Source organism: Gallinula chloropus, assembly GCF_964237585.1.
Source record: "Gallinula chloropus genome assembly, chromosome: 27".
Classification (NCBI taxonomy): domain Eukaryota; kingdom Metazoa; phylum Chordata; class Aves; order Gruiformes; family Rallidae; genus Gallinula; species Gallinula chloropus.
The window spans coordinates 6,612,125-6,626,357 of NC_140112.1; the positions used below are offsets into that span (position 1 = coordinate 6,612,125).

At 56.4% G+C, this 14,233-nt stretch overlaps 1 protein-coding gene across 1 annotated transcript; it reads left to right on the forward strand.

Annotated features, from left to right (window-relative positions):
• Positions 1-602: 602 nt before the first annotated feature.
• Positions 603-13,451, forward strand: BAK1 (BCL2 antagonist/killer 1). Its single transcript, XM_084275928.1, has 6 exons — positions 603-734; positions 4,460-4,580; positions 10,010-10,145; positions 10,293-10,436; positions 12,792-12,972; positions 13,150-13,451. Exons 2-6 carry the CDS (start codon positions 4,493-4,495, stop codon positions 13,252-13,254), a joined length of 654 nt encoding a protein of 217 aa, XP_084132054.1. The 5' UTR covers positions 603-734; positions 4,460-4,492; the 3' UTR covers positions 13,255-13,451.
• Positions 13,452-14,233: the final 782 nt, after the last annotated feature.

Here is a 14,233-nt window from a genome sequence, read left to right on the forward strand (position 1 = left end):
CAGATGGTCTGAAGCTCCTCTGTCACCACTGGCTTTTTTTTTCTGGTGGATCTGCGCGGGAGTTTCTTACTAGAAACCTGAAATACTCTAATAATGACTTTAACAGGGCTCCGGGAACCTGTCCGAGGGCAACCTGATCATCCTAAGGTGCCACAGCCTTAACTAAAAGGTCAGAAAAATCACTGGAGAATCCACGGAGAAGCCAAAGACCCCCGGGGAGTCGAGGTGACAGGGGTGCTGGGATGCCCTGCGCCGTGCCATCCCCGCAGCGCTGGGCAGCAGCCCCCAGCCCATCGGGCAGACGATGGCCCGGCCTCACCCAGACCCTCCACCCCCCGGGGAGCCCCGCTGCCCCCTTCTCGGAGCTCGGCGCTGCACAGAGCAGCCGATTTCCCACGCTCGGAAGGTGCCTCTAGAGGGAGCTGAGCTCTGCCCGGCTGCGCGTTTGCATCTATGGTCCGGGGTTGGGTTTCGAGTCGTTTTGTTGGGCTGGTTTGTTTTTTTTCTCTCCTCCTCCTCCTCCCCCCCTCCTCCTCCTCTTCCCTCCTCCTCCTCCTCCTCCCCCGCTTCTCCTCCTCTTCCCTCCTCCTCCTCCCCGGGCCTGCTCGCTTCCTTTGCCCGCGCCGCTGCGCTCCGGGGAGGAGGCAGGAAGGGAGGCGGCGGGATGGAGCAGCTCGCCGCCGGGATGCGTTAACTCCCCGGGACACCCGCCTGGTCCCCCCAGCCGGGACGCGGTGAGTAGCAGGAGGGGGATTTCCCCCCAAGGGATGGGTTCTCTTGATTCCCTGGGCCCGGCCGGGCGGTACCGCGGCTGCCCGAGAGCCGGGGCAGGGATGCGCCGGGAGCCGCGGCGGGCAGAGCTGCGGGGCCTCGTCCCGCACCGCCCCTGAGTGCGGGGGGTGCTTGAGCAAGCTGCCCGCCAGTGCGTGCGGCGGCTGGGACAGCGCTGCGAGCTGAGGGTGGCCCCGGAGAGGGACCGCTGCCTCTTTCAATACTGTAGTTTCCTCCGACCGGGGTTTTCCCCCCACTCCCTGCGAGGCCGCGGCGGTGACAGCCTCACCCCGCGCCCCGGGGCCGCAGCGCAGGGCTTGGGGTGGGCGGGATGGGGTGAGCTGTGCCGCGCAGAGGAACGGGGTGCCTGCCCTTTCACCCCGCTCCAGGCCGCGTCTTTGGACGGGCTTTGCAGGGCTGTCTGCTCGGCTTCCCGCCCAGCGGGACCAGGAACTCCCGTAGCTCGGGTGCACGGGGTCGTGGGGGGACCGTGTCTGCATCTGGTGGGGCTCACGGGCCAGCGGGACCCCGGTGCCACGTTGGGTGGGTAAAAACCGAATGGGCAAACTCACCCGTTTGCTCATCCAGGGCTGGTTCTGCGCCGCCCGTGCAGGGATGGCAGCAGCGCAGTGCAGGCCGGTGGCGTCTCTGTGCTGGAGAGGGTCAGTGGTCCCACACCCCCCACACGGTGGAATCACCCCTGTGTGGGGGCTGAAGGGCCTGTGAAATGCTCATCCCAGAGGATGCTCCTCACATTTCCTGGAACAGGATCTTCATAACGTGTTGGGGGGCTGACTTCAGAGCCCCACAGCCAGGCTTGTTCACAGGGACTGTGGCTGCTCCTCTCCCCTCCTGCAGTTTCCAGTTCCGCCTCCATCTCTGGGCCAGACCTCCCAGTCTTCCCAGCACCCAGGCACTTTCCTTTGAAGAAAAATCGGGTGAGGTGATGAGCATGTCCTGAGAGCAGAGAGCACACAGGAAATGCGTCAGAGACCTTTAGGGAAAGATGAAGGTGAATTGAGAAACAGTTGAGGCAAAGGTCTTTTTTTTTATTAGTGAAGAATGGCAGGCCTCAGGACGGCTGATTCTTTGCATGGCATGTGCTCTTTTACAACAATAAGCCTCCCATGCCATCTTGGAAATCTTGCTGAGCCCACATCTTGGGTGCTGCCTGCTGCTTTTAACCCCTTTTGTCCTCCTACGAGAGCAGAAGGTCAGGGTGGGGCAGAGTATTTTAGCAGCTGCTGAGAATTAGACACTGCTCCCAGCAACCTGCAGCTGCCTTCAAACCCTCTCTTAAGTCCTGGGGAGCCTTCATTTCCTGCAGCCGTGGGCTGTCTGTAAGGGTGTGGGTGTCATCTTCCCTCAGGCTCCCCCACGCCCTTTTCCATGGGGGAATGGGGCAAATCAAGGCAGCACTGGGCTGGGAAGCAGGAGGAATGGTGGCACCAGCACTCTTGATACTGGAGAGGTTGGGCTGAGGTATTTTGACCCCCAGAGGATGCTGGAAGTGAGCTATCTTGCGTGTTTGCTCGCTTTGCTGGAGTGGGAGGTTAGGGTCCCGTCCAGGGAGCAGGTTGGGGACCGGCAGCGAGCTGGCAGGGGTTCACTGCTGGTCCCAGATGTGTGTGTACACGTGAAAGGGCTGCAGCGTCTGCGTCGCACGAGAAGAAAGCGCTGCAAGAAACTATATTGAGAAGGAAACTGAAAATGAAAGTTCCTCTTCAATGATGGCCACAGCCACAGCCTGTCGCTTCCCAAGGGTTTGGCAGACTGCAAGTGTGAAGAACCACGAGTCGGCTCCTTCTCGGGCACTTGACTCCTGCGCTGTGCAGCCATCCTTTGTCCTGAGCAGTCAGGTCTGTGTCGGAGATTCCCTGTTATTCATGGGTGAGGTCTGGGTCAAGGGCAGTGGGCTGTTGTGAAACACAACTGGGTGCATCTATAGACCAAACCGTAAAAGCTCTGGAGGCAGCTGAAGTCTGGCTGGTTCCGTCGCCATCCTACCCAGGGCTCAGCACGGCTGTGGGGCGTAGCAGCGTGCAGGACGGTAGAATTTCGTGCTGCTTCGGTTACTCACGAATGCCAGAGAGCTGCTGTGAGTCTGGTCTTGCTTCCCCTTCAAGGCACCGTGGCTTTCTGATGCAAGCTGGGCTGTGGCTGTGGGCTCATGAAGCACCCGGAGAGGGGCTGTGGGTGTCTGCAGAGGAGGGTATGTGCATCTGCTCCAAGCACTCCCTGAGCTGTCCCCACTGCATCCCAGAGCAGAGAAGGGTGAGGAGAGGAGCAGCTCTGGAGCCTGGATCTCTGCTGAGCTGGGCGAGCAGGAACCAGCTATTCCCCCAGCTTCACCCTCAGTCCCAACTGTCATCATGTTTTCAGCTTTTCCTTGGATGGAGATGTTTGAGGTTGGGGAGGAAAAGGAAAATCCTGTCCTTGGAGGCGTGTAGGAAAAAACAGCGTCTCCATCTGTGTGTCACTGCACTCAGGCTCCCTGAGGGCAGCCATGCAAATACGTGATGGCTTTCTAGGCTGAGAAGCTCTGTGTTTCCAGGCCCCCATCCCCAGCGTGCCTGCAGCCTGTGCTTCATAGCACTGCTTATGGTCTCAATTCTTTTTAAAACTCTGAATAATCCTCTGAGTGAGGTTCTAAGCTCGGCCCACGTGTTCCCCTTCTAACTTTGACACGGGTGGTTATTTATCTGCTTTTCAAAATGTTTGCCCAGGATAACGATTTCAACTTGTGGGTGTTGATGAATTTAGACCCGGTGCAAATCTGAAACCCCACGAAGCCTGGCCTGGGGACGTGTACTGACATGCCAAACGACAGGCGAGGAGCTGCAGTGATCTCTCTCTAACCCCAACAGTAACTGCGTGGCCACACTTCCTTCTCTGCAAAACCCTAGCGTGAGCCGAGGGCTCAAAGAGCTGCGACAGGCCTAACCCGCGGCCTGACTTCAGGATCCCTCTCCGTGCCTCTGGATCTCCTTTACTTTCCTTGGGAACTCCCAAGACCTAAAGCACAGGGGGAATTAGAGCCTCTGGGTATGGGAAGAGGACCTCCTCTCTTGTGGAGGACAGGTTGGAGGTGCTGCAGCTCCGTGCAGGAGCCACGGCAGCTCGCTGTGGCCGCGGGCTGGTTTGCTCTTCGCCGCACTTTGAACCTTGGTGGCTGCAGGTCTGGCAGCAGCATTGGAGCCCCACGGGGCTCAGCTCCTGGGCCTGTTCTTCTGGTGCAGCTGGGGAGTGGTAGAGTCCTTTGTGCTGTGATTTTTACTTTGGGCGCAGCGTGAAGCTGCTGCAGATGCTGGTGGTGTCTGGCCTGAGTAAGAGTCAGTGCAGCTGGTGGCGATGGCTGTGTGGGTTGGAGGATAGCTGGAAGGCTTCCAGCACCACTGGGAAGGTGAAAAAGGCGGTGGGGAAGTTGGGTGACTTTCCTCTTCTGGCAGATGACTGCAGACACATTCCTGAGAAGGGCCAGGAAGAGAAAAGAAACCTAGCTTGGGGGACTTGTCCAGGAATCAGGGAGCGAGTGTGCTGGCAAGGGAGGAGCCAGGTCGCTGGCAGAGATAAAAGCTGGCAGCTCTGCTCCTCTGAGCACTCGGGGCTTCCAAAGGCCGGCCTGGGAGGTGGTGTGCGAGGGGCTCTGCCCAAAGCTTGGCTGACTGACTGTCTCTCCTCACTCCAGGTAAAGTTGACACTCCCAAAGCATCGCTCTGCAATGGCCTCAGGGAACGACGGGGACCCGCTGAGGGCCCAGGGACGCCGGGGAAGCAATGGGCGCCGACCATCCCAAGAGCTCAATTCAGGTAAAAAGGTTGCTGTGATATTCAGGGGAGGAAGCATTTTCAAGCCATTCTTTTCTTTCTCTCCTTGTTTTTTTCCTCCCCTGCTGTGTTTCTCTGTAAAAGATGCTTTTTTCATACTTCCAGGGCCTTTTGCAAAGCTGGGATAACAAATCAGCTCCATAAAGCTCGACTGAAATGGGAGAGTGTACCATGAATGCTTTTGGGAGATGCCTGGCACTGGATTAGTGTGGTGGGCAGTGAGGGGCAGGCTTGAAAGGCACAGAGAAGACAGGTTAGGGCGCAGGGCAGATCTCCCTGGCTGGCTGCGGGATGTACAGCTTGGTACCTGGTGTCAGGTACTTTCCCTTCCCTAAGCACAAGAGAGCAAAAGGTGTTCGATGTTTAAAAGACACAGAGAAGCAGCTTCTGGTCTCAGGCAGTTGGTTTCAGCCTTGCTGCATCGAGGGGTGGATGGAATCAGGTCTCTGGTGTGCCTTGGTGTAGCAGTGATGAAAAGCTAGGGCTCAGGAGTGGTTCAGTCTATTTCTGGTGTGTGCAGAGCCCAGCAGACTGTGTAATTGCTAATGGGTGGAACTGGGAATGGGGCTGAAAGGAACCCAGGAAAACCCTCAGCTCCCGTTTCATCCCAAAAGGATAAAATGCTGCTGCACAGAAAGGTGTTCAACACAGGCGACTTCTTAACCTGTTTTGCAGGTGGACTTGTAAATAGGGCTGAGTCACCACAGCTCTGTCAATACTGGAGATTAGAGCTGTGCCTAACTGATTCTGGCTCTGAGCTCAGACCCAGCTCGTGGCTGTGCTGTTGGCCCAGTCATGTTATTTCTGCTCTGGTACTGCCCGGGTTCCGCTGCGTCTCGCAGTGCTGTTTGTGCTAGATCCTGCCTGGATGCACTGGAAGGAAAAATCCCCCATCCCTCCCTTAGCCAAGCCTGCAAGCTATGGGAATAAATACATGAGAGCAGCTGCTTACGTACGCTGATTTCCTGTTGAGGCCAGTGAGATGCTGATGTGAAAACCAGCAAGAGGATTGGGCCCTGAGCTCTAACCACACTGTTACACAGTCACGCTTCCTGTACACTTGCAAACACTTATTGGCAGTGCTGGCATCCCACCGCTTCCCAACACTCCGTCTGGAATTGGGAGGTGGGATTTCTGCCCTCCCATCTCATGGACTCCAGGGGAAGCAGAAATGTGCAGCTTCCACCAAGATGTGCTAGGGGATTATGGGATGCAAGGCAGGTATTAAGGGTGGCTTTTGTTAGGGCTCCCTTGCTCTGTTTATCTTTGGATGCAGTAGGGAGTGAAGGGTTTGTTTGGGCATCATCCTGAGCCCTTGCTGTACCAGCCCTTGTTTAGGGCATGCATGAGATGCTGCTGCTTCCTTCTAGTTTACTCCCAAAGTACATACTGATAAAGAGGAGGAGCAGCTTAGCTCATGAATAGTCACACAGAGAAGGAGGGGTGGGAGGCCCAGCACCAATGGTGCTGAACTGAGCTCAGGAAACAGGGCTCATACTTCAGAACATTAATCCAGTTCCCTTCTACAACATGGGGGGTGGCAGCACCTCCCAGTTCAGATGTGCTGGGATATAATAATCATTTGGATAATCACATCAAGTCTCAGAGGTGTGGGACAAGCCATGGATGTGGCTGTCCTCATGCTTGCAGGTGAGCATGCCTGCTGCAGCACAGCCCCCCTATGCAATGTAAATATTCCTGTGGTCACCCTTAGCTCCTGCATGAACCACATTAGCTGGAATCCCAAAGCACTTCGTTAAGAAAGGTGATATATTGCTACATCCCTTTCTTTTCTCTCCCTCAGGAAGTGGAGAGAGCTTTGTTGCCAGTCTCCACTGGGATGTCAGGGCTGTGTCTGGAAAGCCCAGCCACCCTGACTCACAGCTTGCAGTGTGAGGTTGGCAACTGCTCTGTTCCTCACATTACCTGGGCTTTCTCACGGGTCTGTGTGTGTTTACTACTCACGTAGTGCACCTAGAGAGGTGTGAGCTTTGGTCCTTTGGTCCTCGCTTGTTTGTCTTAGCTCTGGCCTTGGCATTGCATGTGAAACAAGTCCTGAAGTGATAAATAGCTGCTTTGGGACGTTAGTCATGCGCCTGTGAGCATCTCCTTGTCTTCATCGCAGAGACCACCTGCAAAATGAGTAGGAAAAATGGGAGCTGCCTGTTTAAGTCTGGGTTCTCATACATTCTCTAGAGCAACCAAAACCATTTAAACATATTTTCTCTAGTCTGGTGCCCATGCAGTTCCTCTCTCTAGCACAGACACAGTGTACAAGACTTCCCATTGAACTGCACCCCCCATCAGTACGTGGTTTTTGTTTTTAAAAGAAGGAAACAAAAAAAAAAACATCCCTCTGATGGCTGTGCTGGGAAATAGCTCTGCTGTATTGCCTCTTGCCTCCTTTGTGCTGGCCTGCACAAATCATGAAAAACATGATGGGGCAGAGGGAGATACGTGGCTGGAGCTGAGATGCCCAGCCATGTCAGGCATCTCACTGAGTGCTGGGCCCAGCCTCCCTTAGCCCTTCTGGAGATGAGGAAATACAGGACAGGTCTCAGCTTGGGCAGCAGAGCACCAGAGAAAAACCTTGCTGTGAGCCTGTAACGCTGGGTGTGTTGGTGGGACACCATCAAACGTAAGAATGAAAGCAGGTTCCTTGAGTCCAGTGCAGAATCTGACCAGGGAATGCTGCCACTGTATCTTGCACAGAAACACACATGATGCATGTTTGAGACTGGCTGGGGTCTGGTCAGTGGTGTCTGCAGCAGGGATCCAAGCAAGAGGCTGGTCTGGTTGAGATGCTGGGAGTGTGCTGGGACCAAGGGTCGCTGCTTAGTGAAGCAGCAGTGGAGCAGGTCCTCCCTTGTAGTGTGGGGGTTCACAGCAGCTCAGGAGCATCCTGACATAGCCCCAGTGATCCCAAGTGGAGCCCAAGTATCCCAGAGGAGCTCCAAACCATCCTCCCCATCTCTGCTGCAAGTACTGGGAGCCTAGAAGGCTTTTCCTTTGAGTGGGAGAGACAGAGAGAGGGTCCCAGTGGGTGCTGTGGGTTAGCACCTGGGGGGAAAAAGATGTGTGTTCTCCTGTCCTCGTGTTACTAGAACTGGGATAATTAAGCCCAGGGATTTTTTGGTACACTTGTTTCCTCTTTTGTTCCTGCAGTGTGTTTACTCTGTCTCTCACTGAAACTGTGAGTCAGTCGGTTTCGTTTTCTGGCTCTCGGTGGAGCGGTCACCGGCTCTGCTGGCTCCTCCAAGGTGGGATTTGTTTACAGCCAAATAAACCCCCTCCTGCCAAACAAAAAACAGTCCCCTGAAAACGCAGCAATAGGGCTTGTCATTTCCATTCAGCTTTATTTATTTACCCAACCCAAACTTGGTGTAACTGGAGCCTCTGCACGACAGGTCCTCTCCCTTCCCCACACCCCATCTGAGGCTGGGCCCATGTCCCCAGAGCTGCACGTGGGCCATGAAGATGTGCCCAGCCCCCAGAAAACCTCTGTAGCAAGTGGCACGGTGTGCTTTGGAGACTTGGAGATGGGGTTTTAAGGGACAGTGTTGCCAGGACAGCTGCATCTGCTGAGCAGGTCCTCACATCCCAGCTCTGGGATACTGCTCAGGCAGGAGCATCTCATGCAATTTCCAGTGGCTAGAGAACTGCATGACCACTCTGGTGGGGGGATCTACTGGGATGTTGGGAGAGGATTTTAGCTGGCCTGGCTGCAGTGAGCTGCACTGCTGCTGGACAGAGTGGATGGTACAGATGTGCTGACCTGCTGTGTGTCACCCGCAAGCCTTGCCTGACCAGCACACAGAGCCAACAGGTCTGCAGGGTCCTGTGCTTTGGGGGGAACCCCCTGGGTAGCGCATTTACCAGGGCTTTGCACCTCGTTTAATGTCTCTGAATGCCCACCCTGAATGGTGATGCCCTGTCAAAGGAGCAGGGCTCTGACACGTCTGTACCATTTTTGTCCTCTGCAAATTTTGCATCTTAGAAGATAAACTGGGAGGAACAGTGTTACGGGGACCATGGGGCCAGCTCCCCCTGAGCTGGGGAGGCTTAGCTGGGCTGCTGGCTGCTTGGGATCAGCTCACATCGCTTCTCGGGCCAGCCGAAACCGAGCTGTAATCAAGGCCATCCCGTGACAGAGCGGGTACTTTCCCCAGGAGCAGTGTAGGGCCTGCGATAAGGTATCGGTCACCATGGTACCTGGGGGACTGAAACGCCTTGTCAGGGGCGCCCTGCTCGGGAGGGGGCAGGTCCTGGCCACGTCCAGACCCCGACTGTCCCCAGAGCAGCCGGGACGGGGGACGTGCTTGCAGGTCTGGACCCAGCTGCAGCCGCGCGCCCGGCGACGCGGGTTGTTCTGACTCACTTCCTGCTCGCGCGGAGCCAGCTCGGTTTTCGCGCGCTGTGGGTGACGCTGCTGCCCGGGTGCATTCCCCTGCTGAGCCCTGAATGCCTGGCGTGCCCAGCCCTGCTTGTTTACCTGGGCAGGGGAAGGAAGCTCCAGCACCCAAACCCAACCTCAGCTCACTGCCACCATGGCCCCAGCTCATCCCCTGCCTGGCCGCAGCCTCCCGCTCGCTGTGCGGTGGGTTTATTGCTTCCACAGCTTTGTTATGAGCAGGAGACTGGGGGATCTGCTCTCACACAGGGCCGTGCTGGAGCAGGCATTCAGCTCAAACTTCTCACTCGGCTGTTGATCTGTTTCCATGCCCAGGATGGGGAGTGGTGGGGGGGTTGTCACCAATCTAGGCTATGGTTTATGAGTTATTCAAAAGTTCTTCTCCTTTCTGTTCCTGTCAGCAGCCCATGCAGAAGTTGCAGACCCTGCCTTGGCACTGCTGCTGTGGGGTTGGAGGGTGGATGTGAGACCAGTGCTGTGGGATTCAGGCAGCCTGATCAATTAAATGACCAATTTAACTTCGGGTTACCAAGTCATTGCTGATGTCACACGAGGGTGCGACCGCTGGTGATGCTGAACACCAAGAGTGCTTGCTGAGGGTCGATGGGCAGCTCTAGTTGGATCTTTGCCTCCTGTTTGGGGTTTGGATCTGAGATTCCTGAACTTTTTTGTGCTGAGCAGTGCCCATAGCGAGAAGCAAGGGAAAGCTGCCAAGTGCAAGCACACAGACATCTGGTTTGTGTTGTGACAGTCCTGTACCTGTCTCGTGCCAAAAATGGATCCAAAACGTGGGCCCATGCCCCTAAGAACAAAGAGTGGCTTCAAAATGGCTTTGCTGAGAACTAACTTAGGTTGGATTCTTTTTGTTTGACCGCCAAAGGCTGGTGTCAATACACACAGCACAAGTTTAGGCTGAAAATGAGGGAATGGTCTCTCTCCATCTTGGGAAGAGGGAGACACAAGCTTCTCCCTTGACATTTCTTCCTCTTGTCTCTCAAAGAAGGCCAGGTGGCACAGGAGACAGAGGAGGTGTTTCGGAGCTATGCCTTCTACCGCTACCAGCAGGAGAGAGAGGAGAGAGGGGAAGAAGTGCCCATGGACCCAGAGCTTGCACAGATCCCGCAGGATCTGGGCAGGTAAAACTCTGTTACCAACATCCCTCAACCCTCTTACTGAGCCAGGCTCTGTTACAGACCCACCCCACCTTCCCCACCCCCCAGTCCTGCTTACTGGTCTTGCTGGGAAGGCAGACCCATCCATAATGCCATCTTCCCTCTGGGCAGCACCGGGAGCCTGGTGGGAAGGCGCCTGGCCATCATCGGCGATGACATTAATGAGCGGTACGACGCGGAGTTTCGCTACATGCTGAAATCCTTGCAGCCCACCAAGGACAACGCCTATGAGTACTTCACCAGAATAGCCTCCAGGTAAGGACACCGGCTCCTCAGCATGGGCAGGACACCTTCTCCTGGAGGAGAACAGGGAAGGAAAGGTCAGACAGGGTGCAGCACAGTCGGTGAAGCCCGTTGCCCCCACCCCGGAGCAGCTGCCCTCCCAGGTCTGCCCCAGCACACAGACCCCGTTCGTTCAGGTTTCACCCACTGTCCCTGGGTTGAGCTCCCAGCAAGCTCATCATGATGGTTCCTGTGTTTCCTGTCTGCTGTTGCTCCTGCACTCTGTCTCCACATGACAAATCATCTTCAAGTCCTTGCACAAGCTGATGGGGGTCAGAAAGTTTGGGGGACATGCTTGGGAAGCTTGGCCTGTCCATCAGTAGCCAAGTGAGTGTCCCAGGTCCCATTTGGGGCTACGACCAGCCCAGAACTGCTGCTGGTCCTGCTGCCGCTTGCTTGGCAGTGGCAGGCTGTGGGGATGGGCTGGGATTTAGGGTCCTTGGTGGTGTCATGTGGAACTCAGGTTGCAGGATGCTCTGGAGCCCTGCAGCTGTCTCATGCAGGCGATGGATGCACAGCTCTCAAACCACTGCAACAGGGTGAGGAGCAAAGGCAAACATCTGGATGACTTACTGCCCTGATTGCTGGAGGCATGGGCTCGGATGGAGGTGAACATCAAGGGGTTCAGTCCTTACCCCTCTCTGCCTGCATAGAAACCAAGGTGCTGTGCACGTTAAATGGTTTGCCCAGGGTCCAGCAGAAGACCTCTGGCAGATCCAGGAGAGAAGCCGGAGTCTCTGGGTTCCCAGATCCCAGTCTCCTGTCAGTCTTGCACCCGTCCCCGCGCAGCCTCCGCTCGGTGTGTGTTGTCTAACCGCCTCTCTTCTGTCCTTTTCCTGCTCCCCTGTCCTTGGGAAGCCGCCGCGCTGTCCTCACCGCTTTGCCAGCCTGAGGCGGTTAACGCACCGCGAACAGGTAAATTAACCTCTGTCCCTCTCCTCCTGCTGCCTCTTTCACTGTTGTTCCTTCCCGGGCTCCAACTTCCCTCTCTGCCACCTGCGTGGTGGCAGCTCCGAGCCCAGACTCTGCGGAGAAGACAGTTCCTGGAGAAGACAGTTCCCTTCAGCAGCGCAGACAGGGACTGCCAGAAACAGGGCACAAGAGAAACTATTTTTTTCCTCCTTTTTTTTCCTTTTTCTTCCCTTTTCTACCCCCCTTCTTGCTTGCCTTGCTGGAAACCAGGAAAAACACCTCTGAAAACTGGTCTAGATAAATCGGTGCCAAACCTGCCCACAGAGACGCAGTTTATGCCCACAGCAACCAGACCCTGGATCAGGAGCAGTAGGGATTGACTGGGCACGTTTTGGAGCCCCCCCCACCCCACCCAGCTCTTGGGACATGAGTCTAAGGCACAAGATCAGGTCAGGATTGTGGGCTTGGCAGGTTTGTCTGTGCAGGAAAAGGGAAGGTCCTGTTCTAACGTGCTTTGTCCTCAGATGTATTTAGGCACAAGCAAGGGATGGTTTGGGATGGGTGGGTGGCTGTTCCTGCTCCTGGCTGCACATGTGGCAGATACTGAGCTTGCTGCAGCCAACAGCCTGATGGCTTCAACCACCACTCATTCCAGCTCACATTGTTTCTTGCCCTTGGCCATGAAAACACAGGACCTACAGGCAGCTGATGGTCCTACAGGCAGGACCTACACCCAGCTGCTTTTGGGTGGAGACCTGAGGAGAAAGCAGGATGGGCAGGAAGGTGGCAGGTCACGAGCAGCCACCCCAAGGCTGCTGAGGAGAGGCTGAGGCAGCTGGGGCTCTTTAGCCTGGAGAAGAGGAGACTGAGGGGTGACCTCAACAATGTTCATAAAGATGTGAAGGGTGAGAGTCAGGAGGATGGAGCCAGGCTCTGCTCAGGGATGGCAGCGACAGGACAAGGGGCAGCGGGCGTGAGCTGGAGCAGAGGAAGCTCCATGGGGATGTCAAGAGAAGCTTTGTCACTGTGAGGGTGCTGGAGCCCTGGGACAGGCTGCCCAGAGAGGCTGGGGAGTCTCCTTCTCTGGAGACATTCAAACCCACCTGGACATGTTCCTGTGGGATTTAGTGTGGGTGATCCTGCTCTGGCAGGGGGGTGGACTAGATGATCCTTCAAGGTCCCTTCCAACTCTCAAGGTCCCTTCCAACTCCTAACACTCTGTGATTCCATCAAAGCACATGTCACGTGGCCACGAGCTCACTACTCTCTCTGTGTGGCCGGGTTGCACCTCGGGGTGCAGCATCCCTGTCCCTGCTCGGCGGCACCACTCAAGAGCCCGTGGCCTCGAGGGATGCAGAGAGTCGGGATGTCTGAGCCCTGGCAGTGATTTAACCAGCCCCTCTGGCTTCATTTCAGCCTGTTTGAGAGCGGCATTAACTGGGGCCGGGTGATCGCGCTGCTGGGCTTTGGGTACCACATGGCCATCTACGTGTACCAGCACGGCGTGACGGGCTTCCTGCGCCGCATCGCCCGGTACGTGGCGGACTTCATGCTCCGGAACCGCATCGCCCGGTGGATCGCCCAGCAGGGAGGATGGGTGAGTCTGCAGGAGCACAGGGCTGTCCCAGGGGGGCTTGGGGGTGAGGGGAGGTGTGTGGGGGTGCAGCTGGTGCAGCCTGGGGACTACAGTTGGTGGGTCACCCGGGTGCAGGCAGAGCAGCAAGCTGGCCCAGGCAGATCTAACGTGCTCTGGTTGTTCTCTGTTTCCTGTTAGGTGGCTGCACTCGATCTGGACAATGTTTACATGAAGTACATGCTGGTGGTGGTGGCCCTGGTCATGGTGGGGCATTTAGTGGTACGACGCTTCTTCAGGCCCTGACAGACATGGGGGCAGAGACTGGGGCGGGTCCGGCCAAGCTCTCTCTCAAATCTCTGCTCTGCATTGACGTCTCCCAAGAGGGTGGGGATTCAAGGGACCTCTGAGAGAGAGAGCAGCTTGGACCTGTGACCCTCCCACCACAGGGCCCAGGGTCTCTGCCATGGATGCAGACACCTCCAGGAGCTATGGAGAGACACAGTGGGAGGGTGGGGGGGGGGGGAAGTTCAACTCCGTTGTGTGTTTCACGCCTCACTGAGGCTGAGGACAGAGCATCCTGTGACACTCCTGGCGCGCAGCAGTGAGGCAGAACAGGCTCCTCGGGAGGCGAGAGCCTGGAGTTAACAAAGTGGTGGTGTAACACAGCGAGTGTGTGTGGGTGTGGGCACAAGGGGCTCGTCCGCTCACAGAGCTCCCCGTTCGCTGATGGCTCTCGCCCAGACCGTGCCTGCGTTTGGAGAGGGGCTGTAAATCACTGGAGGGGCAAGCTGGTGTTAGCCCACGTGGGGCTTGTTTTCACCTTCCCCCTATTCCTGAGCCCGAGGACAGGAGCCTTCTCTTCCCTTTTAACAAACATCCCTACCCCTTTTTAAAGAAACACGCTGACTGCCTGTCCTCTGCCGATGGATGGCATCACCTGCTAGTGCTGGCAGGAGGGATCTCCCTGCTGCAGCCTGACCCTGGACACCTGCAGCTCTCCTGTGGCTGATGCTGGAGCTGGGGTGCAGCCTCACACCCCTCTGTGAGCCCAAAGACTCTGTGCCAGCAGACCTTGGGAAGCACCGGCAGGTTTCCAAACACTAAAGAGCTGTGGAGTGACTAATGGTTGGTGCAGGCAGCCTGCCCCCAGTTCTGCTGGGGTTTCCGTTCAGTCCATCAGCCTGAATGTCACAACGAGCAGCCCAGTTGAGACCAGTTGGTCTCCCTTGCTCTTAGTGGGACGTACTGGAGTTACATCCCATCCCTGCATCAGCTCTTTGCC

Coding starts and splice junctions, on each gene's coding strand:
- BAK1 (XM_084275928.1), top strand. CDS start 4,493: ATGGCCTCAGGGAACGACGGGGACCCGCTGAGGGCCCAGGGACGCCGG. Junction 4,581..10,009: donor ATCCCAAGAGCTCAATTCAG/GTAAAAAGGTTG, acceptor TGTCTCTCAAAG/AAGGCCAGGTGGCACAGGAG. Junction 10,437..12,791: donor TTCACCAGAATAGCCTCCAG/GTAAGGACACCG, acceptor GCTTCATTTCAG/CCTGTTTGAGAGCGGCATTA.